We start from the raw sequence: 13910 nt of genomic DNA on the forward strand, positions 1-13910 counted from the left end.
TCCTTTGGGTCACTGTCTCTTCCCTGTTTAAGTACTTAGGAAAAAGGATGTTTTAATTTTAGGAATAAAGAAGTCATGTACAGAAGTGAATACACTTCAGTACTTAATTGTCTGTGAAACAATTTGAGATATCCTGACATTGGGCAGGTGCTATATGAATGTAATTCTTTCTTTCAACTGCTCTGAAAAGCTGCTCACGGTCATGTTGTCTAATGCAGATTCTTTATGCAAATCAAGGAATAAAAGGGAAAATTGCCAGTGGCACCCACTCCTCCCCCTTACATTATTTGTCAGACAGGAAGAGTGTCAATCATTTGAAAAAAACACCTTTGCACACCAGATTCTGGTGTTGAGCAGCAGTTCTGAGTATTCAGAGGGGACAATAATGTATTAGTGCAACTCACAGACAATTCAGCAACATATCAGTAACGTCGATTACCTGGTGTAAATGTCCAAGATGAGACTCGTCATGGGAAACCTAACTGATGTAAGTATTCCTTATTTGCCAGTACTGAGGTATGATGAGGAACACTGGTAACAATTTGAGAAATAGTCCGACTGTCTCTTTAGCTTTGTTTGGAGCTTTTAATTCTAGCAGTAGAATTGATTAATAAGCTGGGGAAATAAAGACTGTGAATACAACTATCTGTACAGTGTAGTTTGTAATTTTGCATGGTGCATTTCTTTTAGGTAACCCACTCTATGTTCTGATGGTATTTATTAATGTGAGCAATTTACTGTTCAGGTGTAATTTTAGGACTCATTCCCAATTTGATTGTTCGTCTATTCACTGATCTCAGTGGGTTTGGAATCTTTGGAATTCTCTACCCAAGGGTTGTGACTTTTCAGTTTTTAAGCATAATGGAAAACAAGATCAATCGATTGTTTTTTAATCGAGTATTCTAGTTATTTTTCATCAAGATGTTTAGGCACACTATAGAAAAGGTGGGACTTGAACATGGACATTCTCACTCAGTGGTAGGAACACTACAACCGTGTCACAAGAGTCCTGTTAAAGTGTTGTATTATGAGTTTATGGCCCCTAGTTCTAGACTGCCCAGCCAGGAGAAATCACTTCTCAGTAAATGCCCTCTCTAGATCATTTTATGTATTGGTAGGATTACCTCACAAATGCCAGAGATTACAGGCCCATGACTCAATCCATTCTCAGAAATCCTCTTATTCCAGGAATCTAGCAAATTGTTGGGTCGACTGGTCTGAAGTAAGAATATCTTTCTTGGGGTAGGAGACTAAAAGTGTACACAATGGCCTCACTAATCTCCTGCAGAGTTGCAGCAAGATTTTCTTATTTTTGTACTCAACTCCTTTGTAATAAAGGCTAACAGTCTTTCTAATTGTCTGCTATACCCGTCTATTACCTTCGTACATTTCTTATATGAGAACACCCAAATCTCTCTGAACGCTGACATTTACTTGATTATCACTTAGAAAAAAAATAAGATTTTCTATCCTACTCCAAAATGAATAATGTTACATACCCCCATTTTAAAAAAACATTTATGGGATTTGCATATCACATTTATAGCCTATTGCTAATTGCTATGGAAAAGGTGGTGGTGAGCTGACTTCTTAAATGACTGCAGTCCTCTATGTCTAAGGGACAGGGTTGTAAGGAAAAGACTTTCAGGATTTTGACCCAATGACACTGAAAGAGTAGAGATAGAATTCCGATCAGGATGGTATTATTCTTGGAGGGGAATTGTCGGTGATGATGTTCCTGTGTATGTTCTGCCCTTGTCCTTCTATGTGGTATAGGTTTGGAAGGTGCTGTCATAAGAATGTAAGCTCTCAGAGCAGATGTAGGAATTTCAGTCCCTCAAGCCTGCTCCGCCATTCAATATAATCATGGCTGATTTCATCTTGGCCTCACTTCCACTTTCCTGCCTGCTTTCTGTGACCCTTCGACTTGATGCTAATTACAAATCTATCTCCTCCTTAAATTTACTCAGTGCCCCAGCATCACCACACATCCAGCACATGGAATTGAGGGAAATTTGGCAAGGTGGATTAGAAATTGGCTTAGTACTAGGACCTAAAGGGTAGTGGTAGAAGGCTGTTTGAGGCTGGTGTCTAGTGGTGTACCATAAGGATCAGAATGGGACCGTTGTTGTTTGTTATATACATAGATGATATTGATGAAAAGTGGGGGGGGGGGGGGTGTGCTAAGCAATATGCAGATAACAGTAAGGTTGTTAGAGTGGTTAATAGTGAAGAAGAAGGTTGTAAGTTACAGGAAAATATAGATAAGTTGTACAGATGGGCAGACGAATGGCAGATGCTATTTAAACCTGATAAGTGCAAAGTGATGCACTTTGGAAGAAGAAACAAGATAAAGAAGTATTTAATGAACAGCAGGACATTGGGTAGCTTAGAGGAACAGAAGGCTATTATTGGGGTAATTATTCATAGATCCCTGAAGTCAGCAGAATACATGAATAGGATAGATAAGAAGGCACATGCAACACTTACTTTCATCAGTTATAATATAGAGTACAAGAGCAAGGAGTAATGTTGTACAGAGCATTGGTCAGACCACAGCTGGAGTACTGTGTGCAGTTCTGGTCATCTCACTACAGGAAGGATGTGATAGCACTAGAGAGGGGACAGAGGAGGTTCATGAGGATATTGCCTGAGATGGAAAAATTGAGCTATAAGGAGAGATTAGATGGGCTTCAATTGATTTCTTTATAGCAGAGAAAACAAGGGGGGATATGATTGAGGACAATATTGGAGAGTCAGGAAGCTAGTTACTCACCGCAGAATGTTTAGCCTCTGACCTGCTCTTGTAGCCACAGTATTTATATGGGTTGGTCCTGTTTGTTTCTGGTCATTTGTAACCTCTAGGATGTTGATTGCGTGGGATTTAGCAATTGTAATGCTATTGAATGCCATGGTGAAAGTATTAAATTCTCTCTTACCGAACATGGTCAATGTTTAGCACTACTGTGGTATAGATGTTACTTCCACTTAACAGCCTGAACATGTATTTTGTCCAAGTCCATGCTTCAATTTCTGCGGAGTCGCAAATGATTCTGCAGGAATTGGTCCACATCTCCAATTCAGATCTTACAATGAAGGGAAGGTCTTAATGAAGGTAATTGGGTTTAGAAGATTACATTGAGGAACTCCTACAACAATGTTCTCTGTCACCTTCATTCCTAGTCACTTTACCTCACCATAACCCTATTGCTTCTTTATCCTTATCACAGGTTACTTTCCTAATTAGCTTTGAACTGTTAGCAAATTTAGACATATTATACTCAGCCTCAGCATCCAAGACATTAAATTAAATTGTAAATAGCCTTCATCCAAATATTGATCCTTTTGCTTTGTTAATAACAAGATGATAATACAAATGCCCTGTTTTTTTCAACTCTGTTTCCATTCTTTAACCAATTCTTTATCCATGCCAGATCTTGTACAATACCATACTGAATGCCTATTGAAAATCCAACCTAATCTCACTGGTTCTGAAGAAGAATTATGCTGGACTCAAAACGTTACCTCTATTTCACTCTCCACTGATGCTGCCAGACCTGTTGAATTTTTCCAGTGTTTTCTGTTTTTGTTCTGAATCCCCTGGTTTCCCTTTATGAAGCTGCTATGTAAATACGCAAGAGATAAATTTGTCAAACATGATATCCCTTTCACCATGTTTGCTGTGCTTTATCATATTATGATTTTCTATGTGTCATATTACCTAATTTCCAAAGTTTTGGTCAATAATGAATTATGGGTTGTGAAGCTTGGGTCATTCTGAAAGAGGAAGAAGAGAAAATCGTCAGCTTAGTCATGTGTTTCTTAAGAACAAACCTAATGGTGAACTGGGTGAGGGAAAAGGAATCTAACAAAGCAGTACGAAATGCACCTGGAAGGACAAGCTAATACTTACATAGTGTCAAAAAGAAGGTAGTGGTTCAGATATGTTTGTTTAGAAGCCTAATTACCACCTGAAGGATTAATGGAAAAGCAGTAAGAGACCATGAGAAGGAAGCAACAAGGCAACATCAAAGACCAGCCTAACCAGAACTCCAACAATTAGGTTGTTCACTGTTGCTATGGTCAAAACGTTTGCACACTGCGGTTGCCTCTGACGTATGGCATGGCACTTAGATGATAACAACAGTTATATCAGGTTAACCTGCTCTGTAGGTCCCCAATTTCATTCTCCGTATTTTCTTAAGTAGCCATATTATATTTGCTATCATTCAATTCCCCGAGATTGCTTCCGCGCCCAGGGAATTTAGGAAGATCACAATTAGTGATATCTATTATCTTCCTAACCATATCATTTCAAACCCTAGTATATAGGTTGTCAGGTCCAGGGAATGCATCAACATTTGGTCCCATTTATTTCTCTGATGCTTTCTCTGATGCTATTTTTGGTATGTTTTGTTATCTTTTGCAGCGAAGACAGACAAAACATTTTTTCATATCTGCATAATTTCTTTATTCTCCATTGTAATTTCTCCAGTCTCAGAAATCATTTTCTTCATTTACTTTTGCTTAATCTCTTTTAACTTACTTACAAAATCTATCTATTTTTATATTTCTGGCTAATTTACTGTCATATTTTATTTTCCTCTCTTTATCAATATTTTACTTGTGCTTTACAGGTATCTAAAATTCTTGCAATCCGGAGGATTATTAGTCTTCTCTGAATATTTTCTTCCTTTAATCCCATACTGTCTGGAACCCCTTTAGATAATTAGATCCACAGATGGATCTCATGGATTGCTTTCCCTATTTATATTTTTATTTCTCAATGTCCACATTTGCTCTTTTGCTTTCAAAACTTTTAATCAAATTTCCCATACAATTTCAACCAATTTGACCCTCTATATAAGTAATTATCTGATCTACTTTAAGTTAAAAATAGGTAAAATCAGATCTTTACCTGTAGCATGAATCACCACAAGTAAATGAGGCAAAAGGTGACATTGCCTTCCATCTCTGAACCAAATTGTCAACTTTACTTCTTTATTTATGTCAGGCACTGTTGAAGGTATTCTGTGTGCCAGATGATAGTGTTTCCCACTATCTTCCCATTAACTTGCATCATACTATATTTTCAACTCAGTCTCAGGATTTGGCTGCCATTGGTACCCATTTTTTGCCAGGTACTAATGGGGCCACATCAACTCCACTGGTGTCAGACTGGAGTTAAGCAGAGTTCAGAGCACATATGGTCGGTGGTTCCCTTACCAAAAGAACATTAAGTGAACTAATCTTTATTTTACAAACACTTAGGACCATAGAATATAGCATGAAAACAGATCCTTTGGCCCAACTCCTCCATGCCCACCAGATATCCTAACCTAATCTGTCAGCATTTGGTCCATATCCCTCTAAACCTTTCCTATTCACATACCCATCTGGATGCCTTTTAAATGGTATAATTGTGCCAGTCTCCACCACTTCCTCTGGCAGTCCATTCCACACACGCATCACTCTCTGCGTGAAAAAGTTGCCCCTTAGGTTCCTTTCAAATTTTTCCCCTCTCACCTTAAACCTATGGCCTCTGGTTCTGGACTCTCTCACGCCAGGGAAAAGACCATTTCTATTTACCCTATCCATGCCCCTCATGATTTTATAAACCTCTATAAAGTCACCCCTCAGCCTCCAACACTCCAGGGAAAACAGTCCCAGCCTGTTCAGCCTCTCCCTATAACTCAAATTCTCCAACCCTGGCAACATCCTTGTAAATCTTTTCTGAACCCTCTCACGTTTCACAACATCCTTCCGATAACAGTGAGACCAGAATTGCACACAATGTTCCAAAAGTGGCCTAACCAATGTCCTGTACAGCTGTAATGTGACCTCTCAACTTCATGGTCAGTTCCACTGCTGCAACTTTGCTATTTCCAAAATTAAGAAAGATTTTGATTTCAAATGATCAAACTGTCCAATATAAGAAGCGAACCCAGGTCATCTGGAAATGCCTTTAAGAATCTGGGCACTAACCATACAATCTTCATTTACATAATGACTTTAAAGTAATAAATTATCCCAAGGCACTTCTAAATCAAAAGAAATATTGAGCCACAGAAGAAGATATCAAGACAGGTGTTTAAGAGCTTGGCTAAATTGTAGGCTTTAAGGAGTGTATTAAAAAGAGGAAGGTGAGGGAGAAAGGCAGACAGGAAGGTGAGGGAGAAAGGCAGACAGGAAGGTGAGGGAGAAAGGCAGACAGGAAGGTGAGGGAGAAAGGCAGACAGGAAGGTGAGGGAGAAAGGCAGACAGGAAGGTGAGGGAGAAAGGCAGACAGGGAGGTGAGGGAGAAAGGCAGACAGGAAGGTGAGGGAGAAAGGCAGACAGGAAGGTGAGGGAGAAAGGCAGACAGGAAGGTGAGGGAGAAAGGCAGACAGGAAGGTGAGGGAGAAAGGCAGACAGGAAGGTGAGGGAGAAAGGCAGACAGGGAGGTGAGGGAGAAAGGCAGACAGGAAGGTGAGGGAGAAAGGCAGACAGGAAGGTGAGGGAGAAAGGCAGACAGGAAGGTGAGGGAGAAAGGCAGACAGGGAGATAAGTTCTGAAGCATCTGAAAGTTCACTCACCACGGGGGAAGTGATTAAAATCAGAGATGCCGACTAAGCCAGAATTGGAGGAATGTAGAGGAGTTGTAGGACAGAGAAGGCCATCGAGTTGGGGAAAAAAATCAGGCCAAGGAGGAATTTGAAAACGTAGTTGAGAATTTTAAAATGGCTAATTACTCGTCTGGGAGCCAATAGATTTCATGGACATAGGGAGAATGGAAAGATTAACACAGGACTTGATTGGAGTTCAAATAGAGGCATCAGTTCTTTGGATGAGCTCATGTTTCCAGATGCTGCGAGATAGAAGCCAACACTAATAGAAAAAAGAGTCAGTGCATGTACAGCATAAAGATTAACCGAGAAAACAACCACTGCTACGGTAGTGCTTTTCGCACACGTACTCACTGTTCCAGTGAGGTATTCATTCTGATTAGTTTGTTCAGAATTGTAAAATCAGTGTTGCTGAATCTATCCATTATCATTCTGATCAAACAATGAGGGAAAACGTTCACACATTGAGTTCCAGTATAATATGTTGCAATGTTACAGGGTCAGTACTGAGGTGTGCACAGCACGGTTGGAGGATCAATACTCAGGGAGTGCTGCACTATTGGAGAGTCAGTACTGAGGGCTTGTTATACTATTGGAGGATCAGTACTAAAGGATTGAGCACTGAGCCAATGCTGAGGGGGTGCTACACAGTCAAAGGGTCAGTACTGAGGGAGTGCTGCATTGTCGAAGATGTGTCTTTCGGATCAGACATTAAACCAAGGTCCAATCTGCCTTCTCAAGTTACTTTTTAATTCTTTTATTGGAGGTTGGTGTTGCTGGCAGTGCCAGTTGTCTATCCCTAATTGCACTTAAGAAGCAGACATGAAAAATTCTGACATAATTTTTAAAAAGAGCAGGGAAGTGCTCCTTATTGTCCAGGACACAATATGTACCCTTCGACCATTAATAACAATCAGATTATCTGGTCATTAAAATATTGCTATCTGTGGCATCTTTCTTAAATTGTACAAATTGGCTGTCATGTTTCCCACAACTCGGCACCGCCCTCATGACCTATCCTACCTGTCCGTCTTCCTTCCCAGCTATCCACTCCACCCTCTCCACCGACCTATCACAGTTACCTTCCACCTGCACCCACCTATCACCCTCCCACCAACCTACCCCCAGCCCTACCCCATTTCCCTATTTATCTCTCAGCTCCCTTCCCCCTCCACATTCCTGATGAAGAGCTCATGCCCAAAATGTCAATTCTCCTGCTCCTCGAATGCTGCCTGACCAGCTGTACTTTTCCAGCACAATACTTTTTGACTATATTTCCGATATTACAATAATGACTGCTCCAATAAAAGGTTTTTCACTAATGGTAAAATGCTACAGTACATTCTAAGATATTTTAGAAATGCATGTTTAATATTTATTATAAATTGAGAACATCAGGAATGAAGGATAGTGCATTTAACTTACAGCAGCTCCATAACCTTTGTAGAGAGAAAACAAAGTCAACATTTCGAGTCTAGTGACCCTTCTTCAGAAAATTGACTGTCTGAAGAAGAGTCACCAGACTGAAATGTTATCTCTGTTTCTCTTCACAGATGCTGCCAAGCCTTTTGAGCGTCTCCAGCAATTTCTATTTTTGTTTCAAACTTCCAGCATCCACAGTTATTTGTTTTGTTTTAACTCCATAACTTTGCTGCTCTCTATGTATAGGTGTATATTGGAGTGATCAGGAGCTAGACACAGGAAAGGAAAAGGGCTGCACCATCAGAAAGTCCAAATCAAAATCAAATTGTTGAATCTACAGTGGTTCACCCAGAATTTCAAATAGACTGTACAGGATGTGAGTTTATCCAATACAGTGATGCTGTACAGTGTGTATATATAATAACTGGTCTTGTGCAACCAGCAGTTGCACTTATACAGTACAGCACTTTAACAGAGGAAAAAGTATCTTGTGAAACCTTACAAAGATAAGCTTTCAAACATTTATGTCAACTCCATCACCAATACTGCCAACTTTTGTTTTGGAAATGTTACTGATTCTGCTTCTGTATCTTCTGTACCTTCTGCATCATCCACTACTGAAACTCTCATCTCTGCCTTTGCTCTAGATGTGACTATTCTGATTGGTCTTCCATCTTGCACCTTTCATAAAAATGGACACATCCAAACTCTGTTGCCCATGTCCTAAATTGCACCTAACTCACCCTCTGCACAATGACCAATGTTAGCTTTTGGTCTGGTAGTGCATAAATTTTACAAATTTCATCCCCATTTTCCATTTCTCCATGGCTTTTTCCATCTGTAGCTCAATAACGTGAATGTGCCGGTTTTGGACTGGGTGGACAAAGTTAAAAATCACACATGTCGAAGAGTGTGGTGCTGGAAAAGCACAGCTGGTCAGGCAGCATCCGAGGAGCAGGAGAATTGCGTTTCGAGCGTGAGCCCTTCATCAGGAATAAGGCTTTGGCCAAGGCGGCTGAGAGACAAATGGGTGGGGGGGGGTAGGACAGGGTGGGAATGCGATAAGTAGATGAAGGTAACGATGAAAGTGATAGGTCGGTGAGGAGGGTGGAGCAGATAGGTGGGAATGAAGATGAACAGGTAGGACCATTCATGAGAGTGGTGCCAAATTGTAAGGTTGGGACTGGGATAAGGTGGGGGTAGGGGAAATGGGGAAACTGGTGAAATCCACATTGATCCCTTGTGGTTGGAGGGTTCCAGGGTGGAAGACAAAGCATTCTTCATCCAGGTGTCGGGTGGTTAGGGTTTGGCGATGGAGGAGACCCAGGACCTGCATTCCTTGGTGGAGTGGGAGGGGAAGTTGAAGTGTTCAGCCACAGGGTGGTGGGGTTGGTTAAGTGCGGGTGTCCCAGAAATGTTCTCTGAAATGATCCGCAACTTGGCATCCTGTCTCCCCAATGTAGAAAACATCACAAAGGATACAACGGATACAGTAGATGACATGTGTGGAAGTACTGGTAAATTTCTATGGATGTGGAAGGATCCTTTGGAGCCTTGGATGGAGGTGAGGGAGGGAGGTGTAGGCACAGGTTTTGGACTTTTTGTGGTGGCAGGGGAAGGTGCCGGCAGTGGAGGGGGGTTGGTGGGGACGTGGACCTGACAAGGGCGTCGTGGAGGGAGTGGTCTCTCCAAAACGCAGATAGAGGTGGGGAGGGAAATATATCTCTGTTGATGAGGCTGTTTGTAGGTGGCCGAAATAGTGGACGATGATGAGATGTATCCAAGGTCAGTGGGGTGGAAGATGAGGACCAGTCTTATCATAAGACACAGGATTTTGCTTTAAATTCTGTGTTTTATGATCTTGCACCACAGCTACCTGATGAAGGAGCAGAGCTCTGAAAGCTTGTACTTCCAAGTTTCCACACTGTAATCTAATCTAATCTAAAAAAATCTAATCTAAATCAAATAAACCTGTTGGATTATAACCTGATGTTATGTGATTTTTAACTTTATCTCAATAAGGTTTTCTAGTTTACACTTCTCGCTGCTCTCTCCCCAGAGACCTGTATTAATTCTAAACTAATCCCTCTGCCCACTAAATCCCTATACCCCTGTATTAATCCCAAATTACTCCCACTGCAGTATTGTCTGTGAGACACCTGTATTTCTGCTTCAAAAATCCATTAAATTTTCTCTGAAAAGGCTTGCTATTTTCTGTCTTAGTGATTCCATGTGGAGAAAACATTCTATGCTTCGATAAAAACAATTTCTCCAACTTTCCCTGTCACTGTTGTGGGACAGGATCGAATTAAGGCTAAAACATTAGTGTCCTCATCACTGATTGTGATTGGCTGATGGAATTAGTTTTTGTGCAATGCTGACCAAACATAAAATTATCATGAATGCTTAATGGCTCAAAATAATCCAAATTGGGCTTTTACTGAATGACTATCAAAGGACCTTTAAAGCAACTGAGAATTATGGTGGTTTCAGAAGTAAGTAGCATGAGATATAAGACACAGTTGTCTCAAAATAGAGTCTCTAAATGAGTAAGATTCTGGTTTGACCCATTTCATTTAGATTCTGGAACACTTGTTTTCAGTCTCCCGGGACTGTGGTGAAGATTCTTCTGTTTCTGAGGCCGCAGATGATAAATTAGCTTGTCAATGCCTCATTCTGGGCACAGCAGCTGTCGTCCCCAGCTTAGTGGGGGAGGATGTTAATCTCTATAAATCTGTGCATCCTTTCCCCACGCAGTGCTGTTAGGTTCCTTCCACATCCTCCCCACACAAATTCTTGATAACCATCCATGATCATCATCTCCTTTGGCTCTTATCTAACCTCTGAAATGGCCTGGCAAGCTACTCAATTGTAACACAAGGCTAAAATCATCTGGAAGTACTGAAATTGGTTGGAACAATTGGCATCAACCTAGGGATCAGAAACAACAATGGCAAACATAGCCCTGTTGACCCTCCATAATCCTCCTCATTGTTGTAACCAGTGCCAAAATTGTGAGAACTATCTTACCAAAAGGTCAAGCAACAGTCTGACATAGTCATACTCACAGAATCAAAACTATAATGTCCCAGACACCACAGCCATCATCCCTGGATATGTCCTGTATCATCAGCAAGACAGGATCAGCAGAGGTGACAACACATATACAGACAGGAGGGAATTTCCTTCAAAGTCCTCACTGAACAAAGAATTCTCCTGCTGATTATCAGGTACTGCACCCCTTCTTCTGATGAATCAGTATTCTTTTATGTTGAACAACAATTAGAGGATGCACTGACAATGGCTTGGGGGTAGAATTGACTCTGCATGGAGGACCTGAACTGAATGAGGTGGCTGAGTCTTAAAGTATATAGTTGCTAGACTGGATCTATGGCAGACAGTCAAGGCAAAACAAATTTGGCTTCATACTCACCAATCTGCAAATGCATTTGTTTATGTTAGTTTCAGTAGGAGGAATCACTGTGTGGTCCTTGTGGAAATGAAATTCTGTCTTTACATTGATGATCCATTCTGGTGTGTTGTGTGTCAGTACGATCATGCTAAAATGGACAGATCTAGCAAGTCAATACTGGGTACTGCAGGCCATCAGCAGCTGTGAAATTGTAATTGGAAGCTTCGATCTGCAAATTTCTGAGCTGGCATATCCCCATTACCATCAAGTCTAGGAATCAGCCAGGTTCACTGGAGAGTGCAGGAGGGCGTGCCAGGCACGCTGAGAAATGATTTATCAACCTTAATGAAGCTATAAAGACAGGATGTCTATGGTACCAAACTTAAACATCAATTGATAAACAGAGTTAAGCTTTGCAGTTCTCTCACATCCAATTGTGAGTGGTAGTGGACAATTAAATCACTTACTGGAACATAAGAACATCAGAAATACAGGCTCTCAAACCTGCTGTGCCATCAAACAAGATCATGGCTGCTCTGCCCAAACTTCAACTCCTTTCTTGGCCAGTCCATCAGAGTCCTCAACTCCCTGATATTTGAACAAAAAATCTACTCCCCGTTTAAATATTTTCAGTGATCTAGCCTCAGCAACATTCTGGTAGAGAATTCCAGGCTTTCACCACCTTCTAAGAGAATAAATTCCTTCAGCTCTCAGTTTTAGAAGGGTTTATAATTAATTCTGAAACTATGTTCCTCCCCTCATCCCCCCCCCCCCCACCCCCGCCAGTTACATCTCAATATGTACTCCATCAAGCTCCATTTGAATTTCTGTATTTCAAAAGATCACTCCTCATTCTAGTAAACTCTAAGGAATAAAGGCTAATCTGTTTAGCCATTCTTGGTTCATCTGAACCTTTTTTGAACTGCCTTCAATGCCAGTACATCCTTTCCTAAATACAAGGACTGAATCGGTACACAGTACCTCGAGGTGTAGTTTCACCTACACCCAGTACAGTAGTAACAAGACTTCCCTGTTTTAAAATACCAACCCCCATGGAATAAACACCAAATTCCATTTGTTTTCTTAATTACTTGCTGCAGCTGCATGCTAACTCTTAGAGTTTCATGTTCAAGAGTGTCCAGATCCCTTGGTGCTTTAATTTTTTGGAGTCACTCTCCATCTAAATAATAGCTTACCCTTTAATTCTTCCCATCAAAATGTATGTCCTCATACTTTCCTACATTAACTTCAAGATTTTGTCCCCTTCCTCAATCTATATCCCCTTGCATTTCCTTACATCACAACATGCCCTCCCACCTATTTTCATATCATAGACAAATCTAGATGTGTTACACTCTGCTCCATTAATGTATGTAGTAAATAAGTGGGCCCCTAGGACTGATACTTGTGTCATTGCATTAGCTATGCAATATGGTAATGTTAGGGTTAAGGTTTTCAACCTGAAAAAGATCCATTAATCCCATTCTGTCTTTTGTGTGTTCACCAAACCACAATCCACACTAATACATTACCCCAATACTTTGAGCACTTTTCTTGTGCAATAACCTTTTATGTGGCATCTTATTCAATGGCCTTTTGGAAATACAAATACACTACATCTACTAGTGTTTGTCACATCTGAAAAATCCTTAGGCAAATAATTGGAATTTGTGAGGTAAATCCATGGGTTTTATGAAGGTTCACAAGGTCAATACAGAGAAAGGCACTCGTACAGAGTGCAGCAGAGTTGTAGCTCTGACTGCAGATGTGAAAAATGCATACCTGAGAATTACAGAGAATTCTTGTCAAAATTCTGTGGGGATAATCTGAAGAAACTGTTCAATAAATCTTCTCAGGTCAAAGTTCACTAAACCAATCAAAGTTCAATAAAGTAACCTGATTGACTCAAACTAATTGAAGCTGAAGGTGTTCCTGAAAATTACTATATGACTCTAATGAAGAAGTGGAGACATCTTACAGGCCAGTAGGCAAAGAGTAATGACAGTTGACCTTATAGTGGTACCTCTCAAATATTATCAAGAAAGAATAAGGGTAGCCCTATTCCTATAGTCAGACGTGCAGGAATCTGAAAGATGCAAATATATTTAAGTTTTATGGCCAGCTCTTCACCAGGACATTAGGCATGTTATGCAAAATTGCACTATGTGTTAGGTGGTGGGAAAATAATAAACATCATGGATTGGTAAAGTAAGCATTAATTTCCATGCCAGTTTTGAGGAACCATTTAGTAGAGTGTGGATTGTGTCAGTCCTTTAGCAAAAACAAAAGCAGGATACAGTATATCCTTACAATCAGGGATATAACTGCTCAATTCCTAAAGGTCATATTCCCTTGAGATCAATTACTGATAAAGTAGTGGTGGAAAAATTAACTTATTTCTTTACCACAAATGGATTACTGATGAAGATCAATTCATTCAGCTTGCCACCCACAGACACAGGGAGCTTTGG

The 13910-nt window shown here is 40.6% G+C and overlaps 1 protein-coding gene across 1 annotated transcript in view; it reads left to right on the forward strand.

Annotated features, from left to right (window-relative positions):
* Positions 1–342: 342 nt before the first annotated feature.
* Positions 343–13910, forward strand: part of cxcr5 (C-X-C motif chemokine receptor 5) — a 30029-nt gene continuing 16461 nt past the window's right edge. The window contains exon 1 of the mRNA XM_043677707.2: positions 343–487. Within this exon, the coding sequence (XP_043533642.1) occupies positions 449–487 (39 nt within the window). The 5' untranslated portion in view covers positions 343–448. The remainder of the gene's footprint in view (positions 488–13910) is intronic.

Source organism: Chiloscyllium plagiosum, unplaced genomic scaffold, assembly GCF_037043375.1.
Source record: "Chiloscyllium plagiosum isolate Xiang-an unplaced genomic scaffold, Cpla_swu_hap1 HiC_scaffold_29, whole genome shotgun sequence".
Lineage (NCBI taxonomy): Eukaryota > Metazoa > Chordata > Chondrichthyes > Orectolobiformes > Hemiscylliidae > Chiloscyllium > Chiloscyllium plagiosum.